The 20,957-nt window shown below is 45.0% G+C and overlaps 1 protein-coding gene across 1 annotated transcript in view; it reads left to right on the forward strand.

The window, feature by feature from the left end:
• Nucleotides 1–20,328, forward strand: part of LOC115149254 (ankycorbin) — a 67,051-nt gene extending 46,723 nt beyond the window's left edge. The window contains exons 8-18 of the mRNA XM_029691933.1: nt 10,131–10,237; nt 10,486–10,673; nt 11,073–11,101; nt 11,583–11,669; nt 12,281–12,370; nt 12,727–12,882; nt 13,221–13,322; nt 13,531–15,063; nt 15,723–15,884; nt 16,960–17,025; nt 17,125–20,328. Coding sequence (XP_029547793.1) covers nt 10,131–10,237; nt 10,486–10,673; nt 11,073–11,101; nt 11,583–11,669; nt 12,281–12,370; nt 12,727–12,882; nt 13,221–13,322; nt 13,531–15,063; nt 15,723–15,884; nt 16,960–17,025; nt 17,125–17,211 — 2,607 coding nt within the window. The 3' untranslated portion in view covers nt 17,212–20,328. The remainder of the gene's footprint in view (nt 1–10,130; nt 10,238–10,485; nt 10,674–11,072; nt 11,102–11,582; nt 11,670–12,280; nt 12,371–12,726; nt 12,883–13,220; nt 13,323–13,530; nt 15,064–15,722; nt 15,885–16,959; nt 17,026–17,124) is intronic.
• Nucleotides 20,329–20,957: the final 629 nt, after the last annotated feature.

Here is a 20,957-nt window from a genome sequence, read left to right on the forward strand (position 1 = left end):
GCGAGGACTGGGAGACCGAGAGGCACCCCCAATAATTTTTTAGGGGGGGGCACAAGGGCTGTGTGACGGGGCAGGAGCTGCCCGCCAGTCAACAGTCGCCAGAGCTGCCCGCCAGTCAACAGTCGCTAGAGCTGCCCGCCAGTCAACAGTCGTCAGAGCTGCCCGCCAGTCAACAGTCGTCAGAGCTGCCCGCCAGTCAACCATCGTCAGAGCTGCCCGCCAGTCAACCATCACCAGAGCTGCCCGCCAGTCAACAGTCACCAGAGCTGCCCGCCAGTCAACAATCACCAGAGCTGCCCGCCAGTCAACAGTCGTCAGAGCTGCCCGCCAGTCAACAGTCGTCGGACCTGCCCGCCAGTCAACAGTCGTCGGACCTGCCCGCCAGTCAACAGTCGTCGGAGCTGCCCGCCAGTCAACAGTCGTCGGAGCTGCCCGCCAGTCAACAGTCACCAGAGCTGCCCGCCAGTCAACAGTCGCCGGAGTGGCCAGACTGCGCTGAACTGCCGGAGTGGCCAGACTGCCCTGAACTGCCGGAGTGGCCAGACTGCCCTGAACTGCCGGAGTGGCCAGACTGCCCTGAACTGCCGGAGTGGCAAGACTGCCCTGAACGTCCCGAGCTGCCAGACTGCCCAGACTGTCCCGAGCTGCCAGACTGCCCAGACTGTCCCGAGCTGCCAGACTGCCCAGACTGTCCCGAGCTGCCAGACTGCCCAGACTGTCCCGAGCTGCCAGACTGCCCAGACTGTCCCGAGCTGCCAGACTGCCCAGACTGTCCCGAGCTGCCAGACTGCCCAGACTGTCCCGAGCTGCCAGACTGCCAGACTGTCCCGAGCTGCCAGACTGCCCAGACTGTCCCGAGCTGCCAGACTGCCCAGACTGTCCCGAGCTGCCAGACTGCCCAGACTGTCCCGAGCTGCCAGACTGCCCAGACTGTCCCGAGCTGCCAGACTGCCCAGACTGTCCCGAGCTGCCAGACCGCCCAGACTGCCCCGAGCTGCCAGACCGCCCCGAGCTGCCAGACTGCCCCGACAGCCAGGAACGGCCTGCACCTGAGCCACCTCCAGGATAGGTGGGTTGGGGAGGGAGGGTGTAGCACAGTGCCGTCGGTGATGGCAGCCACCCTCCCTTCCCTCCCTTATTGTTTAGGGGTTATTGTTTATGGGTTTTTTGTTGGTGTTTTTCTGTTGGTAGGTGCATTCCGGGGACTGCACCTTGAGGCGGGGGTACTGTCACGTCCTGACCAGCAGATGGAGCTAGTGTTTTAGTTTTGGGGTCAGGATGTGGCATGTTTGTGTTGGGAATGTTTGTGTGGATGATTGGGACTTCCAATTGAAGGCAGGTGTGTATAGTTGCCTTTGATTGGAAGTCCTATATAGGTGTGTGTGTTTTTCTTTGGGGTTGTGGGTGGTTGTTCTTGCACTGCGTTTGCATAGCCTGTGAGACTGTCCATATTGTGAGTATCATTTATTGTTTTGTTTTTCGGTGGATGCTTTGCCTTTTACCAATTAAAAGAATGAGTGTCCACACTTCTGCTGCGCCTTGGTCCTTCTCGCTCATATACGACATATTTAACGACAAGTATGACTTATTCTGTGACATTTACTGGTTGCTCAGGAGGGAAAGTGGAAGTCAGATCTGTGGAATACATTTGACTTAGTTGTGGAAACTACTGGAAATCAAGAAAAAGGAGGCTATAGGAGCAAGCCTTGCGTGAGTATTATGTGTGCCAAACCCTGCTGGAGAGCCTTCTGCATGTACTCCTCCATGGCCTCTGTCTCAGCCACCGACAGAGGGTAGACGCGGCTGCGCAGTGTCGCAGAGCCTTTTAGAAAGTCAATGGCACATTCCCAGGGGCAATGAGGAGGGAGACAGGTGGCTTGAGTCTTGGAGAACACCTCCTGAAGATCCTGGTAAACCCCTGGGATGTCGGGCTGGAGGGCAACCACATGACTCTCAACCGACGTTGAACCGCAGGACAAGGGAAAGCAGGTCTTCTGGCATCCGGGTGACCAGTTGGTTATTTCCATCCTGAACCAGGAGATGGTGGGATCATGACGAAGGAGCCACGTGAGGCCGAACAGGACTTTGTGCATTGGTGCGGTGATGATGAGGAAGGCTCTCCAGGTGCATAGATCCAATGGTGAAGGTGAGTGGTGCTGTGACGTGGGTGATAATGCCGGATCCCACTGGTTGATTATCCAGAGCGAGGACCGGAAGAGGAGAGGAGAGCGGGTATGAGGAGAGTTTCATGAAGGAGACGAGGGCCTGGTCGATGAAGTTCCCTGCGGCACCGGAATCCACTAGAGCGGTAGAAACAACACATGTGGGACACCCAACAAGTGAAATGGGAACCAGGAGCGGTTTTGCGGAAAATGATGATGATGGAGTACTTACGCCTTTCCTTTCCTTCACACACTACGCCGTGAAGGACTGAAATCCTGCAGCGCCCGCAAGGTCCCCCTGCTCAAGAAAGCACATACACATGCCCATCTGAAGTTTGCCAATGAACATCTGAATGATTCAGAGGACAACTGGGTGAAAGTGTTGTGGTCAGATGAGACCAAAATGGAACTCTTTGGCATCAACTCAACTCGCCGTGTTTGGAGGAGGAGGAATGCTGCCTATGACCCCAAGAACAGCATCTTGGGGTCAAACATGGAGGTGGAAACATTATGCTTTTGGGGTGTTTTTCTGCTAAGGGGACAGGACAACTTCACCGCATCAAAGGGACGATGGACGGGGCCATGTACCGTCAAATCGTGGGTGAGAACCTCCTTCCCTCAGCCAGGGCATTGAAAATGGGTCGTGGATGGGTATTCCAGCATGACAGTGACCCAAAACACACGGCCAAGGCAACAAAGGAGTGGCTCAAGAAGAAGCACATTAAGGTCCTGGAGTGGCCTAGCCAGTCTCCAGACCTTAATCCCATAGAAAATCTGTGGAGGGAGCTGAAGGTTCGAGTTGCCAAACGTCAGCCTCGAAGCCTTAATGACTTGGAGAAGATCTGCAAAGAGGAGTGGGACAAAATCCCTCCTGAGATGTGTGCAAACCTGGTGGCCAACTACAAGAAACGTCTGACCTCTGTGATTGCCAACAAGGGTTTTGCCACCAAGTACTAAGCCATGTTTTGCAGAGGGGTCAAATACTTATTTCCCTCATTAAAATGCAAATCATTTTATAACATTTTTGACATGCGTTTTTCTGGATTTTTTTGTTGTTATTCTGTCTCTCACTGTTCAAATTAACCTACCATTAAAATGATAGACTGATCATTTCTTTGTCAGTGGGCAAACGTACAAAATCAGCAGGGGATCAAATACTTTTTTCCCTCACTGTACAGCACAGTTATATCCTCTGATTCAACTCTGCAATAGAGAATCATACTCTTCCTTTAGTGAGGGTTCGTGTTTCATAAAATCCTCCATACTTGATTGTTTTAAACGTTTCTCAAATCCTGCATTACCAAGTTTATAACGCCTGAGAGAAAATTATACACACAACAAGATAGGAATCAGAAAACTATTTTGTTAACAAATGAATCCATTTGGCGCAATCGAAGATGTTAGCTTTTGTTGCAGAAGTATAAGAATAAGCACTTGTGTGCTGTAGTGTAGATGAAAAAACCCTCTCCAATCAATCTGTGGGTCCTTATCGATCCTCCCTGGTCCTAAAATAGCAATGAACACTGTTATTCTCCAATGAACTAACTGGGCTCTGTGGAGGGTCCTTAAAGGGAGTCACACACCAGTCAGAGCATTTAAGTCCATTGTTTCCTCGCCCCACTCAAAGCCTGACACGTCTTCATTACTGTGAGCTTGTTATCATGTCTGAATCCTCTAGATGGTAAACACACAAACAGACTGTGTTGTGTCTCTGTCAGAGAGCTATTGCTGCAATCAAAATTGTCTCTCTCAGAAACAATCAAGTGTAATGGTGAAGTGCTCCACAGTGTGATCTATCCATCAGATATAAATGGGCTTTGATGCCATCTGAACAGAGGTACTTTATCTGTGTGGGCAGAGCCTGCTGTTCAGACAGAGAAACAGTCGGGTGGGAGATAGGGAGCAGTAGGTATCCTTGTTGAGAAGTTTTGTAACTTTACAGAGTATGACCACACTAGAAGGTGATGGAGACGGTCGTCAGCAAGGTCAGGTCAAAGAATGTAATTTGGCTGCATTTCACATTCAGTGGGATGAGCTGTAGCTTATGTACTGTGGACATGCACACACACACACACACACACACACACACATACATTTGTTTTACTATCCTTGTGGGGACTAAACAATTGATTCCCATTCAAAATGCTATTTTCCCTAAACCCTAACCTTAATAACGGGTTACTTCGGGATTTTGACAATTAAGCCCTTTATCTACTTCCCCATAGTCTGATGAACTATTGGATACCATTTTTAAGTCTCTGCGTCCAGTATGAAGGAAGTTAGAGGTAGTTTCGCGAGCCAAAGCAAACTAGCGTTAGTGCAATGACTGGCAGTTTATGGTATCTACTAGCATGCTAGAAGTTACCATAGACTTCCAGTCATTGTGCTAATGCTAGTTAGAAACTTCCTTCAAACTGCACGCAGAGACATACAAATGGTATCCACTGGGTAAGTAGATAAAGGGCTTAATTGAACTAATTATCTCTTTAACCTGAACATTAACCCCTAAACCTAACCATAACTCCTAACCATAGTTCTAACCTTAATTATAACCCAAACTCTAAACTCTGAGCCTAAAATAGCCTTTTTCCATGTGGGGACCAGCAAAAAGTCCCCACAAAATGTCCTTGTTACACACATAGAGTTTTTATACATTCACGGTCATGGAGGAGTGGATGTTTATAGTGTGGTTGTCTGTAAACCATGTTCATGTCAACGTACCGATACAACACACAGAGACAGAAGTATCTCAGTATTATACAGGATGGTGATGAGGTGTAGTCACTCATACCTTGCCTTTCACTTGCAAGAACGAACAGAGTAGAATAAAGGGGATCTATAGACAGTGGGACACATACAGTGCCTTCGGAAAGTATTCAGACCCCTTGACTTTTTCCACATTTTGTTACGTTACAGCCTTATTCTAAAATGGATTAAATAGTTTTTCCCCCCTCAATCTACACACAATACCCCATAACAAACACAGGTTTTTAGAAATGTTTGATCAGGTATTATAATAGAAAAACGGAAATATCACATTTACATAAGTATTCAGACCCTTTACTCAGTACTTTGTTGAGGCACCTTGAGCACCTTGAGCCTTGAGCACCTACAGCCTTGAGTCTTCTTCAGTATGACGCTACAAGCTTAGCACACCTGTATTTGGGGAGTTTCTCCCATTCTTCTCTGCAGATCCTCTCAAGCTCTGTCAGGTTGGATGGAGAGTGTTGCTGCACATCTATTTTCAGGTCTCTTCAGAGATGTTAAATCGGGTTCATGTCCGGGCTCTGGCTGGGCCACTCACAGACATTCAGAGACTTGTCCCGAAGCCACTCCTGTGTTGTCTTGGCTGTGTGCTAAGGGTCGTTGTCCTGTTGAAAAGTGAACCTTCTCCACAGTCTGAGGTCCTGAGTGCTCTGGAGCAGGTTTTCATCAAGGATCTCTCTGTACTGTGCTCCGTTCATCTTACACTCGATCCTGACTAGTCTCCCAGTCCCTGCCGCTGAAAAACATCCTCACAGCATGATGCTGCCACCAACATTCTTTACCGTAGGGATGGTGCCAGGTTTCCTCCAGATCTGGCGCTTGGCATTCAGGCCAAATAGTTCAATCTTTTTTTCATCAGACCAGAGAATCTTGTTTCTCATGGTCTGAGTGTCTTTAGGTGCCTTTTGGCAAACTCCAAGCGGGCTGTCACATGCCTTTTATTGAGGAGTTGCTTCCGTCTGACCACTCTACCATAAAGGCCTGATAGGTGTGCTGCAGAAATGGTTGTCCTTCTGGAAGGTTTTCCCATCTCCACAGAGGAACTCTGGAGCTTTGTCAGAGTGACCTTCGGGTTCTTGCACACCTCCCAGACCAAAGCCTTTCTCTCCCAACTGCTCAGTTTGGCGGCCAGCTCTAGGAAGAGTCTTGGTGGTTCCAGACTTCTTCCATTTAAGAATGATGAGGCCACTGTATTCTTGGGGACCTTCAATTCTGTGGGGGGGGGGGGGGGGGGGGGGGGGTATTGTGTGTAAATTGCTGAGCATTATATCTTTTTTTAATCCATTTTAGAATAAGGCTGTAACGTAACAAAATGTGGAAAAAGTAAATGGGTCTGAATACTTTCCAAAGGCACTGTAATTGATGTAACATTGTGGCTTTGCTAGGACCCTGTATCCACTCCTTCATTATTAACCCTCTCCATCTCTCTGTGTCAGGCCAGACAGCCTTAGCCACAGCTCTCTGAGTCAGGCCAGACAGCCTTAGCCACAGCTTTCTGTGTCAGGCCAGACAGCCTTAGCCACATCTCTCTGAGTCAGGCCAGACAGCCTTAGCCACAGCTTTCTGTGTCAGGCCAGACAGCCTTAGCCACAGCTTTCTGTGTCAGGCCAGACAGCCTTAGCCACATCTCTCTGTGTCAGGCCAGACAGCTTTAACCGCATCTCTCTGAGTCAGGCCAGACAGCCTTAGCCACAGCTCTCTGTGTCAGGCCAGACAGCCTTAGCCACATCTCTCTGAGTCAGGCCAGACAGCCTTAGCTACATCTCTCTGAGTCAGGCCAGACAGCCTAGCCACAGCTCTCTGTGTCAAGCCAGACAGCCTTAGCCACAGCTCTCTGTGTCAGGCCAGACAGCCTTAGCCACAGCTCTCTGTGTCAGGCCAGACAGCCTTAGCCACAGCTCTCTGTGCCAGGCCAGACAGCCTTTGCCACAGCTCTCTGTGGTGCACTGTGCTGAGTGCTGAGATTACACATGGCTTAAATGTCAGATTGTTACATAAGCTTCCTGGGCCCTGGCAGACAGCCTCTGCTCTGCTGGCCTCAATCACAGATGCCATCCTGTGGCTTTATTTAGGCATGAGGATCAGACCACATATTTTTCATCCCCCCAGGCTGCGAGAGTATGAAAACATTCACGCTCTGCGGCTGCCAGAGCTCTGTTTTTTTGTCGTATAAATCCTTAGAAACCTGCATAATAGCTGTGCCCTTTGTGGTATATGTTAGTAGTGTACCATTAAGCAAGTCTGACACATTTCCAGTGGACTCTGACATATCTCCTATCCCCATTTAGATTCCCCAAGAGTGTCAAATGTCATATTTGTCACAACTGCACACAATGGCTACTAATGTTTTCCTCTTTCTTACCAAGGTTGATTTTGTCCTCTCTCACCTATAGACATACAAACACTTATTAAAACTGTAGTGTGGTCTGAAAAGATTCCCATGTTATTTACCAAAGGTCATTCCAGTGAATAAGAATAAGGTATGAGGTGGAAACTGTGTGGTCTGAACATAGTAAGCAACTTCTCCTTTTGATGACGACTTATGTGGCGTCGATATGAGTCAGAAAATGTTATTCTAGTGTTGAAATTGACTACAAAGTGTACGTAAGATAATTTTGTTCATAAATTCAGTATCGATTTGCGAGATCATTCGTTTTTAAAAAATGTATGTCAGAATGAATGGTACCGTAACAGTTTTCCTTGGGTTGGTTTTATTTAAATCCTGCCCAAATTCCCACAGATTGCAACACCCAACTAATCATCAATTTGGAGCACAACTGCACGCAACCCGATCACAATGCCGATATCCCTATGGGGATAGTTAGGGACCATCAGTAAATTACACAATGTACATGGGACAACATTTTAAACTATCAATAGCTCCAAATTTCAATGACATAACAACTATAAATTGTAGGAATTCATATACAAATAAGACAACAAAAAGGTGTGCAATATGAAATAATTGTCCAATTTATATTGTATAATTTATTGACATTCTCTAACTGACCCTACAGACAGGCTATCCAAAGTCAAACCAACTTTTGCCACGGTCGCACACCGGCCGGCTGAACCTAATTGGCGAAAGAATTTGGCTAGCTTGCTAGCTAGTCTAGGCTACTTCCAGACAAGACCTGGTTAGACTGTTTCAAGTTATCTAGAAGGGTGAGTGACTGTAACTGTACTGTTTTGGCGGAGTGAAAGTACAAACGCTTCTCACTTTCAAACAAACACACGAGATACCCACATCAAAGCACGCCTCCAAAACCTAAATCTCGTTCTCAGCCGCATTTCCTAATGAGGAGAATTGAAACCGATGCTAAATCAGGAAGTTCAGCCCTCCTTTAAGCAGCTCTGAAGGTTCCATTTTATACACCAAGAATCATCGGAGGTCATTCTTGGTGTTTAAGAGCTGTCAGTGTTCTCACACCTGGCTGTCAGAAGCCTCACCAAGTGGACAGGGCTGGTAGTCAGCATCTTGACAAGTTGTTATCTATGTATTTGTGTGTCTGCATCTTTCTCACTCATCATTATTCATAGTTCATTCAGGACTTTCCCTAGTCATGGCAGCATCCACATTCATGTAGAAGTGTTTAGAAACATATTCTATTCTTATTTACAATAAAAGTGAATCCAAAATGACGCAATACATTATTTACCATTCATTTCTATTGGGTACAAAATAATCTGAAAAACAACCAAAACAAACAGCAAATGCATCCAACAAGTTTGTACAGTCACAAGCTTGATGTTATCATTGTGTGCTAGGAATATGGGACCAAATACTAAACTTTTGACTACTTCAATAGACATATAAGAGAACTTGTCCCAATACTTTTGGTCCCCTTAAAGCTATGTACAAAAGTGCTGTAATTTCTAAACGGTTCACCTGATATGGATGCAAATACCCTCAAATGAAAGCTGACAGTCTGCACTTTAACTTCATAGTTCTTTTATAATTTCAAATCCAAAGTGCTGGAGTATAGAGCCAAAACAAAACAAAATGTGTCACTGTCTCTACTTTTGGAGCTCACTGTATCACCAGAGAAATCACTCAACCTACGGGTTGTGATGTGTGATGTGTCTCTGGGGAAGTACGTTGGTGAAATTCTTTTTCAACTGGCTCCTGGTTTTAATCTATGCTAGAAGTTTGAAGTTATGAAGTTCATTTAAAGTTGAGTATGAAGTCAAGCGTCAGCCATTTGTATTTCAGGTTTTATGGTTGTCCTTGTAAGTGTTTTCAGGGATATTATGTGATTTTGAAACATTTTCCATCTACTAGTGAGACAGTAGATCCATATGATCCTGTTAAGTAACGAGTCAACGCCCAGTGCAGTGTGTAATGTTCCGTGAAGCAAAGACTGGGCCTGTAGATATTGCCTGACTCTGCTTTTGATGAGGTGTCAGTTTCCTGAACCTTGTTAATAAGGCAAGCCAAACCCTGGGAAAGAAAGGTAGAAATGAAAGGATAGACAGAAAGGAATATAAAAAAAAGAAACACATGGGTGGCTGGCTGGCTGGCTGTGTTGTGTGCATTAGTTGATAGTGAGGACTGTCTGTGCATCAGAGGAGAAGGGTGGATGTTTGTGGAGGGGTGTAAGGAGGGGTTTGTGTATGTGGGTGTGTGTGGCTGCCTGGTAGAGAGAGAGGGGTAGAGTAAAGTTTTTATTTCTCTCTTTCTCTCTTTTTCCCTCTCTCTGAGCTGTGGGGGAGAATGGCGAACTCAGTGTGCCAAAAGGATACAATAAAAGGACTTGGCTGCTTTGCTTTCATGTGTTTCAGTGGAGGTTGGAGCTATAAAGTCATGCTTCTACTTTAGCAGGATGCTGAAGGATGTAGCCCAGCCTGTTACCGCTCATAGTGTTGTCTTTGGAATGGCATTGTGGTCATGGACTACATGACCAAAACAGCTTGTTTCTAGTATGGTATGCTTTCATTGCAGCAGACCAAACAATGTACTATCTTCTAGTGTACACCAGCTGAATGTACTGTAAAGCTTACATTCCTACCACTTCTTCCTCTTCTTCCTTTCACTTCCCGAGAAACAAGGTCACGGAGTCTTTTACAGTACATTATCTGAACTTCAGTATGTCAGTACAGTATGCAAACTTCTGTTCCGTGTTACTATGATCAAGGCGTCTGAACACACTGTATGCAATATACTGTTAGTGAACTATGATGATGTGTGTGTGTGTCCTGCAGGATGGCCTCAGCCCCCTGCTGCTGTCCGCCAGACACGCCCACGCTGATGTTTGTAGCAGCCTCCTGGACTGGGGAGCTGACGTCAACGAGTGTGATAAGAACGGCAGGTAGGGAAGGAGTCATCTGTCAGATCACGCGTGCATTCTACTTCATAACTTCATTTAATCATTACAGGGTTGTCTTCAAGCACATGACATTATAATACCCTGATGGTGATGTTGTGGTTGATGGTAATGATGGTGATGATGATAGGGATAATGATGGTGGTGATGAGGATGATGATGAAGAAGAAGATGTTAATGATGAGTATTGTGGTGATGATGATGATTATACTATTTCTGACTGTTTGATACAGGACAGCAGTGATGCTGGCCAGTGAGAGCAGCAGTATGTCTGTAGTGGAGGTTCTGGTCCAGAGAGGAGCTGCTCTTCAGGCTGTGGACTCTTTGGGTCATGACGTTCTGCACTACGCCAAGCTGTCTGGCAGCAGTGAGATCAGGGCCGTCCTCACTGCCGAGTTGCACAGTGCACACTCAGACAGCGGTGAGATAGGAACTGTCTTTAGTACTGATCGAGCCTACTATGAGGCAATTAACCACACACTCTAGCAGACTCCTTCAGGCATAATTTCCCTTCAAATCCATTTGAGGTGACTGAAAGTTATGAAATTCAAGCTTTCGGATGCATGTAAATGGTTGTAACATGAAGCATTGTTCTATTGTTCACTGTAAAGTTATAAAAAGAGAGATGCTTTGACTAGAAGAACTTCAGGCTTTTCTTTCCATCCCTCCATAATCGACCCAGATACGTCATTGACCTCCTTGTGGTCAAGCTTTGAAATGCAACTTTTCAGTTGGCCTGTCATGCAGAATTTATCCAACACTGCCATCTTCAGGATGTGTCTTGAATGTTGTTCTTCCCCTCTCTCCTCCCTATACACAGACACCCCAAAGTCCCCTAAAACTCCTCAGGTAAGTTAGGTCAGCTTGTGCAATCTTTCTATCTTCTTCCAAGCTTCACAACTGCAACCAGTTTTTCCTAATCATTGAACCTACACACATTTAACTTGATATCAATGTGATAAATTACACCTATTAGTCTAATCAGAAGGGATAGTACACATTCGACAGTCAAACCAACCTCTTTCCACTGTAGTGTCGTCATTGACAACCTTATCTTGAATGTTTCTTTTAAACCTTATGTTTCTTTTACGTAATGACTCGTTTTGAAATGCACCTCAAGCAGCATGTATGAGCACAAATATAACACCTTAGCTAAACAGACACATCTTCAGGGCATTGTTACTCCTCGATAAATACCTTCTCTTTGATCACAAATTCTCCAAATGTTTGATGATTCTTCTCTTTCACTAACTAACCTAACTAAAAACTGCTGGATCGTTCTTTTGTTTTTGTTCTTCTCTTTATTCCCACTCCTTCACTCACACCTCAGCATGATCAAGTGGCTAGGTTAGGTGGCGATCGAAGCACAACTCCCAAAAAACGAAAAGCACCTCCACCTCCCATTAGCCCTGTGCAGGTAAAGGCATGTCTCTGTCTGTCTGTCTGTCTGTCTGTCTGTCTGTCTGTCTGTCTGTCTGTCTGTCTGTCTGTCTGTCTGTCTGTCTGTCTGTCTGTCTGTCTGTCTGTCATCATGTTGGTCGGTCAGTCTGTCTGTCTGTCTGTCTGTCTGTCTGTCTGTCTGTCTGTCTGTCTGTCTGTCTGTCTGTCTGTCTGTCTGTCTGTCTGTCTGTTGGTCGGTCAGTCTGTCTGTCTGTCTGTTGGTCTGCCTGTCTGTTTTTGGTCTGTCCGTCTCCCTTCTGTCTGTTGTCTTCCTTTTTGGGTCCCTTTTGAATGGTCCTCAGCCCTGCTTGTGTCAGGTACCATTTTACTCTTAATGAAGTTCTTAAACATTATAATATGTGTTTACCTTGTCAGGTTCTGTTTGAATTCCCGTGTTCTTTTTTTTTTGGAGCCTCACCCTACTGTCTGCTGCTTTTATTCAAGGACTCTTGAATTCAGTGCTGCATTAGTGTTGTTTTTCTGTCTGTGGGAGTGTATTTGTATGTATAGATAGTAATTACTGTGTCTATGGTGCAGAACGCAGGAGTAAACAATAAGACATTTTATTCATGTTTCCAAACTTTCTAGATGTCTAGTCCCAACTCTCCCGCGTACATGACCCCAAATGAAACTCCAGTCTCCAGTAAAAGTTGTGGATTTAAAATATTTAATTATAAGGTACATGCACTTACAATCAAGAACATTTCTTATCAGTCATTAGGCCTCTCATTTGGTTGTTTTCCATCATGTTTTATTTTCTGTGTCACCAACTTTTGTTTATGTTGGTTTTGCTTACTACTCTCTCTCTCTCTCTCTCTCCTTGCATAACTTTCTCGCTCTCTTTCGCTCTCCCTCCCTCCCTGCATAACTTTCTTTCTCGCTCTCTATCTCTCTCACTGCATAACTCTTCCTCTCTCGCTCGCGCTCTCTCTCTCCCTAGCATAACTTTCTCTCTCTCTCTCTCCCTCCCTGCATAACTCTCTCTCTCCCTTCCTCTTCCCCTCCTCTTTCCCTCTCCTATCTCTTTCTGTCAGGAAGAGGAGTTGCACGGCGTGTCTCAGAGGGAGGAGGTGGAGAAGCTACACGAGGAGAAGTGCATGCTGCTGGAGACCATTGAGAATCTGAAGCAGATTGTGGACCAGACTGTGACTATAAGCCAGACTGAGACGGAGCTGGGGCCGGAGCCCAAGGCGAGTTACATCTACAGCGCAGGCCTTTAATATCACTTGCCTACGCTGCTTTGATCCCAGTCCACTAGCTTTTTCGGTCCCATTTCTCTCTCTCTGGAATCCATTTACACAGCACAGCACATTTACACTGTAATCTAGTCAGTTACAGTACAAGTTAACCACCCGCTGCACTACTTTACTTAACACAGTCTGAACTGTTGACTAATATTACTACATGTACCTCAGATATTACTAATGGAAGTGTGATGTAAGTTTCATGAGATGTCCCAAACTCCTAACATAATATTCCCTGGTGGTCCAAACCATTGTATGTTAACTGTATAATTGTGTTGATACAGGCAGAGGACTGTGGGAAGGCAGACTCAGCTCTGGTAGTGGCCCTACACGCCAAGATTACAGCTCTGTCTCTGGAGAACCAGCAGTTAGCCCAAATACTCAAGGTAAGCCAGATACTCAATATAACTTGTCATTCCTGAGACGTAGATATCCCAATATGGTGAAATATGGTGATATCCCAGTGTGGTGTTTACTGTAATTAGGCCTTCTACCTAAGAAAGATCCACTTAATAAGATCCTAAATAATCAACTAAATCTTGTTTACTTATCTTTCCCCATCTCATCTTTCCTTCTATCTACATCTCTTTGTAGAAGCGTCCGTCTCCCCAGGGAGGTGAGGTCGGCCAAGAGGACTCGTCCTGCCCCAAAAGTATGAACTCTAATGCCTCCTACCACATCACCCACAAGTCCCCCAGCGAGCCCCTACTCCAGCCCCAGGGGACAGAGGAGGAGGACATGTCTGAGGGGTCTGCCCTGGAGCTCAGCAGCTCCTCCCTGAGACAAGAGGAGGAAGAGAGTGGGGAGCGGGGGAAGGAGGGAGGCGAGGAGGAGATTGGACTGCTGAGGGAGACCCTAGGGAGAGTCCACTCCAAACTGCAGGAGACGCGGAAGGAGAACCGCACGCTCCATGCCAGGCTCAAACCTGAGCAGGGGGACGTGACAGGGAGGGAAGGGGAGGTGCTGCTGGAGAGTCTAGCAGAGCTCCAGGCCAAGCTGACGGAGACACAGGAGAAACACCAGCAGGCCAGAGAGGAGGTGCTGGCCCTCATGGCACATATTGAAAGAGGAGGTGGTGGAGGAAGTGAAACAACAGAGCAGGAGCTCCAGAGACTTAGAAGCTCTCTGGAGCAGGAAGTGAAAGAGTTGAGGTCCCAGCTGGCCCAGTCAGAGCAGCAGAGGGAGAGAGATGTAGGCCGGATCAGGGAGCAGGAGGCCAGGCTGAAGGCAGCAGACGACAGCGGTGATCGGGAGAAGAGCCTGCTGGTGGACCGGTACAAGGAGGCGCAGGAGGAGATCAGGATGCTGCAGGAGGCTCTGAGGGGGACGGTCCCCGTGGAGGCTGCAGCTAAAGACTTTGAGGAGATGAAAGGCGAGCTGGGGAGCGTGATCGATGGGCTGCAGCGCCGCCTGCTGGAACTATCCAAGTCCTACAGTGAGGCCAAGAGTGAACTGAGCTCCACCAGGAACCAGCTGGAGGAGATCCGGGCTGTCAAGTCTAAGCCTGGCAGCCCTGTAGCCTCCCCAGACAAGGAGAAGGCCATGCTGAGAAGCAGAGTAGAGGAGCTGCAGGCATCGCTAGCCGACACACAGAGCAAGTACTCGGCCTCTCTGGGGGAGATTGCCCTCCTGAAGCAGGAGGCTGAGGCTCAGGAGACAGTGGCGTTATCTGACCACACCCAGATGGTGTCCTCTCTGGGCAGCGCCATCAAAGACTTGGAGGCCCAGGCAGATGCTCTAAGACAACAGCTGTCCCAGAGGACCCTGCAGGTGGACACCCTACAGAACAGAATGACTATGGAGAAGGACCACACACCGGACGACTCTATATCACGGCTGGAGCACGAGCAGATGAGAGAGGGCCTGGAGAAGGAGGAGGTTAACCTGACGCAGCTTCTCCAGGGGGCCCTGAGGAAGCAGGATGAGATGGCTCTGGAGGCGGCTGCAGCGTGGCAGGAACTGAGGGAGGGGAGGAGTGAGAGGGAGGCCCTGCAGGAGCTGGCCATCAGCAGGGAGAAGGAGAACCACACTCTGAGCACCAAGCTCAGAGAAGCCCAGGATGCAATCGTTCAGCTGAAGAAACTGGTGGAGGAACATGTCAGCTCAGAGAGAGAGAAGAATAAGAAGGTTTGTTATTTACTGCTTTCTGTTGGTAAAGTGCTTTATACAATGTTCAATGGTAATGAATAACTAGCAAATTCCCTGGTTTGGCAAAGGAAACACTTAAAGGCCCAGTGCAGTCAAACACATGAATTTCCTGTGTTGTATATATATTTCCACACTATGATTGGAATAATACTGTGAAATTGTGAAAATGATAATAATGCCCTTTTAGTGTAAGAGCTGTTTGAAAAGACCGCCTGAAATTTCAGTCTGTGTTGGTGAGATGGAGTTTTGGCCTGCCTGGTGACATCACCAGGTGTTAAATTAGTTAATAGACCAATAAGAGAGTTCCAAACCCCTATGCCAATGATAGACCGTTTTCAGTTTTCCCCTCCCCACTCAGACCATTCTTGCTTGAGAAATTGCTCTTTGCTAATAAATTAATTTGTGTTTCTTTTTAACCATTTTAATTGAAAGCAATCAGGTACTTTAACAGTAACACTTAATTGCTACCCAGAAATGATTTCATATTGAGATAAAAAAACCTCTGCATCGGACCTTTAAAGAGTTTAGAGAGGTATCCCTCTATTTTGCTTTCTTATGACATGCTGTTTTGTCTTTGGTCATGATAGAAAAGCAGTTTTGTCTAAGCACTTTTATTGATCCCCATGTTTGTGTCTCAGATTGATGACCTGTCGAGAGAGGTGGGGAAATTAAAGGATGCCTTAAACAGCCTATCTCAGCTGTCTTACAGTGCAGGCTCAGCCAAGAGACAGCAGACCCTGCAGCAGCAGCAGCTGGACAACCTACAGCAGCAAGTCAAGCAGCTGCAGTACCAGCTAGGGGTAAGCCATACACGTTCAAACTATATATAATATGGCTTATTCAACCAACAATCAGTGGACTGCATTCAACCTCACTCAGATAGCATCAGAGCCTGTAGACAGGATATACCATTTCACACAAATTCCTAAGACTAAATACTTTCCTAGAACATCTGTCAGACAGGTGGAAGCTAACAGTTGGGTGAGTTACTGTGAATCTCTGTACTGTCATGATTAGCCAATACCTTTAGTTTTTTAGAGCCAAGACATCTAATGTCCTGATACAGGGCAGCCTCCTCTTGTCCAAGACATAATGAGTCACAGGCGTGTGTGGACTGGGCGGCCAAACTGAATCATACTCCCACTGGGCAAAAACTGGTTGAATCAACGTTGTTTCCACGTCATTTCAACAAAAACATTATATGTCATGACATTGAATCAACGTGGAAAACTGATTGGATTTGCAAAAAGTCATCAACATAAGGGCATTTCATCTTTTAACCTAAATCAAAATACATGGTGACATGTTTTGTTGATTTCACATTGAATTTACATTAGTTGACAACTCAACCAAATGTACATTTAAAATAGACGTTGAACTGATGTCTGTGCCCAGCGGGCTGTATCTCCCCATCTGTGGCTGCTTCTCACAGGCTGCAGTACACACGGCTTCTTAGTTATTGACCACCCTGTTTCTTTGGAAGTACTCAGATAGCTATGACTAAAGACAATGTAGATGCTGATCTAGAAAGTCTACTGAAGGTTATGCGTTTTTTCTATGTCACTGATGGGGGTTTGCCTGAATATGCAGTCTTAGTTTTTTATGGTTATCTTTCATAATTCTGAGCAATTTCAGCATGGTTTTATAGCTGATGAAGGATATTTCACTAGCTAATTGGGCGGCAGGTAGCCTAGTGGTTAGGAGAGTTGGGCTAGTAATCGAAAGGTTGCTCGTTCGAATCCCCGAGTCGACTAGGTGAAAAATGTGCCAATGTGCCCTTGAGCAAGGCACCTAACCCTAATTGCTCCTGAAGGCACTCTGGAGCGTATGTGTAAAAATAACAAACTAGCCTGTTTCTGCATCTCTTTACTATAGGAGTCAAAGAGGCAGCACCATGAGATAGTGTCCGTCTACAGGATGCATCTCCTATACGCCGTCCAGGTATGTTCTTATGCATACTGTGTACTCTGTATATGATCTAATATTAGACGTTGCAGGTGTGGTTTTAATGTTATGTCACCATTACTTTATTCCTTACAGGGTCAGATGGATGAGGATGTTCAGAAAGCCTTGAAGCAGATTCTGATGATGTGCAAGATGCCAACAGAAGCCAAATTAAGCATCTGAAATGGAACAGCCTATCTGTTTACTGACCATGCTGGAGAGGAGACGCAAGGAAACTATATCCTTGGTCTCCTAACCTATCTGATCTATCACACTACAGTGCACGTGTGCCCATCAAAAGCAAAGATATTGATCAAAATTAAAATAAAATACATTCTTCATTTGTCTACAAATGATGTCAGAGGGGAGCTTTGAAGACTTGTTGTCAATAGATTCGACTGCCATCCTACCTTTGAACTAGCAGTGTTTGTTTTGTAATGTTTTTTAATGTTTTTTAGTTTTCTAGTCTGGCTAACACCTAACTCGAAGTCCTCCTGATTTCACAGTCTGAAAAGGCTATTTTGATGTTGTCGGCACGACCACTCACAGCCCCTGAGCGCCGTCCCTTCCAGTACAACTGTTGGATTTTCAAATCCAAACAACGTGAGGTCTCAACCCCCCAGGAAAGAAGCCATTTTTGAGAGAACCAATCAAAGCTCAACCCATTTCTGCGCAAATACTGCATTTACAACGGACTCCTCTCCGGACCATTGTGTCACAGCTCTCTTTCGGCTGTGTACCATGTGAGTCGGGTCAGCCAGGCTACCGGTTTTCATGATATAATAAAAATGATTTTTTTTAGACGTTTGCATGCAACTTCCAAAATCAACCAAAGAAGAACACTGCTAAACGCTTTAGCGACACTTCAAATTATAAAAGTAATATTTTCAAATATATGCAAGCTTTTTCAAGATACATTTATAAATTAAAACAAAGTTTGGCAGTTGTATTTTTTAACAACCCTATTTAGTGGTTTTTGGATGAATTCAATATTGTGTGTGATAACCTGGGCCCTTTTTAGTGTCTGCAATCTGTGAATGCCAAATTTACCCAATTGTGGGTTTTTGTCCTCATTTACACCATATTCCCTTGGAGTCTTTTTAACTCAATATGACTTTATGAACCGAATTTATTTTTAAAATAATGAAACCCACCTTTCGTTGCTTCAACAATTATACTTATTGAGCAATAATCCAGTACTTGAAGGGTGATGTGGTATCAGAGCTCTGGGTAGTCTCTCTGAGGACAGAACATACCCATGTGACAAATGCACTTTCCTCATGCTGTCCTCCCGTTCAAACTCTATAGTCTGCAAGAATATATGGCCTCTGCAGATTACCTGTTACACCTTTGTTTTGTGCCAGCTCTTTCTGCCTGACAGATTTGTCTTGATTCTTGAAGGGTTTAAAAGTTATATTGCAGTGTTCTTCTTCCGTCCTTTTGTAATATCATTATAGTGTAAGCTGTAGCAGGTAGTCATATTGTTTCTTGATTTTTGGGGGATGAAACATCCAACCATTTCAGTGTTGGTATGGCAGCATGTGAGGCTCTTGGGCTGTTGAGCAAGTTGCTCAGCCTCATTCAATCCACTACGCATAAGTAAGAAAACTCTAATCTCTCGATGACAGATGCTCGTAACATACAGTAAATGGTAGTAGCATCTATCCACAGACTGTGGGATCTGACGACTAATGAGAAACTTTGTACCGGTATGCAGATTTTTTATCACTGATCATTTGGACAAATCACGATTTCGCAGGTGCCCACATCTTTCAAATTTCGGAAGGGGAGGGAATATTTGACCCCTAGACTTGCTCAAAACTGGCTGAGAGTTTACGTATAGAGGGGCGAAGACTTCGCTAGCCTCATTAGTACCTTTTCTAACATCTCCCCCAAAATTTAAACAAGCATCTGACACAATCACTCAAGATTTTAGTTCAGTGTGTCCTAGATAAGTATGGCTCCAATGTGTCTGTGGTGCTGTTTGTTGTACTGTATTAAGTTTAAATCAAGTGCTGTGTGATCTCATTGTAGCCTGGTAAGTGTAACAACTGCACTATTTCAGCCCTTCACTTCCACTGTTGTCCTCTACAAATCATGTCTTTTCAACAGCCTAGGAAATCTGAACTCTTTTCAGTACAAGCAACTTTATGGTTGTACAACTGCAATGTTACAAGAAACAATGATGCATCCAATGATAAATAGCTGAGTATGTTAGTGGGTTGAACACACAGGATTGTCACAATTACATGGAATGTGACATATCTTACACATAGTGTACTCCCATAGAATGATCACTGTGATTGATGTACAATAACATCAGAGCCGTGATATGCAGGATAGCTCCAGATATGGATGACATACTGTACATAACCCAAACCCACCAAAGTGCTGCACTTGATGTTCGTATCATACATTTCTGCTCTTAAGGCTCCTCTGATGCTGCACTGTGAACAATTTTTTTTTTTAAACCCTGGCAGCCAGTTACCTGTAAGTTACTGTAAAAAAAGGTACAATATGTTACCGTAAATTCCAAATAAACTTTGGTTTAACAGTACATACTGTACTTTTTTTTTGTTTTACAATAACGTACAGGTAACTAGCTGCCAGTAAGTTACTGTAAAAACAACAGGATTTTTTTTTACAGCTTGTGTTTACTCATGCAGCCCAATTCTGCTATTTTCTCCAATGGAGAAAAAAAGAAAGACCAATTAGTGGCAAAATATCAGTATTGAGTTGCCTGTGTAAACGCAGCCTAAATGGTTTAGGATTATGCACTACATCTTCATACTACTCATTGGAATACATTTCGAAAAGATTACCTTTACAATATCTATGAGTACTTGATCTTTCAGACTAAGTACACGGTAAAGACAGGAGTGAAGTTGTCCTTTTATCGCAGGTCACTAAGGCTGTGTTTAGACAGGCAGCCCAATTCTGATATTTTTTCCACTAATTGGTCTTTGGACCAATGACATCAGATCTTTTCACATCAAATTATTTTCAGAGCTGATCTGATTGGTCCGTAGACCAATTAGTGAAAACAATATCAGAATTGGGATGCCTATGTAAACGCAGCCTAGGAGTTTCTCAAATAACTCTTGTTAATAAGGTAAAAAGAAGACTCCTCTCTCAATGACAGAGAGGTTAATAAGCGTTGGCTGAATGTTTTAAATTTAGAAAGGAAGGATACATGTCCTTTGTGTTTCCTGTTTTCCAACTTGTTTTTGTAATTCAAACAGATTTTTGTGTTTGTGTGCCAATTGCTTTTCACCCACTTAAATAAATTGTGAATGCCTCGCCTGTTCCCTTATCCATAAATATGGCATTTAATAGCTGTGATGATGATGACTTTTTATGTCAACCCCGCCAGAGAGCGCAAGGGCCCTTGATCAATAATCAATTAGGATGACAGAGGGGCTTCTGCCAAACAATAAAGAATGGCTAGGCTCTGATTTCAACACGCACACACACACCACTTTTGGTGATGTAAAGCAGGTGGAAATAATTTGTTCTCTGCAAAACTAGCTTGTTATTTATAGAAGTTATGGGGTATTAGATGGATGTTGATATAGCTGCTTAGGTTACCCCAGGCATGGATAGTTGTGTTAGATTATGGCTATGAGATAAGGATTTATCTCTACTAGCCTGACAGTAGACTGCATTTACAGCCCTGATGACATCCTCCTTTTGTATAAAAGTCTGGACCGTCACTATGCCCCATCTCAGGTCATTATTCACGTCTGTTCCTCTCAGGCCTAGATTCAGTCAGTACTGCGGAAGATCTGCACTATAGCACAATTTTAATTTATAGGCATTGTTCCCGCATTCGCTGAGACTGCATTCACAGTAAACTCTGCATATGTCGGCTCAATCAGAAATGACCTTACAATTGCGCTATAACACAGATCTTTCGTGTAACGGATTGA

The sequence above is a fragment of the Salmo trutta genome, chromosome 15 (assembly GCF_901001165.1).
Source record: "Salmo trutta chromosome 15, fSalTru1.1, whole genome shotgun sequence".
In the NCBI taxonomy this organism is placed as follows: Eukaryota; Metazoa; Chordata; class Actinopteri; order Salmoniformes; family Salmonidae; genus Salmo; species Salmo trutta.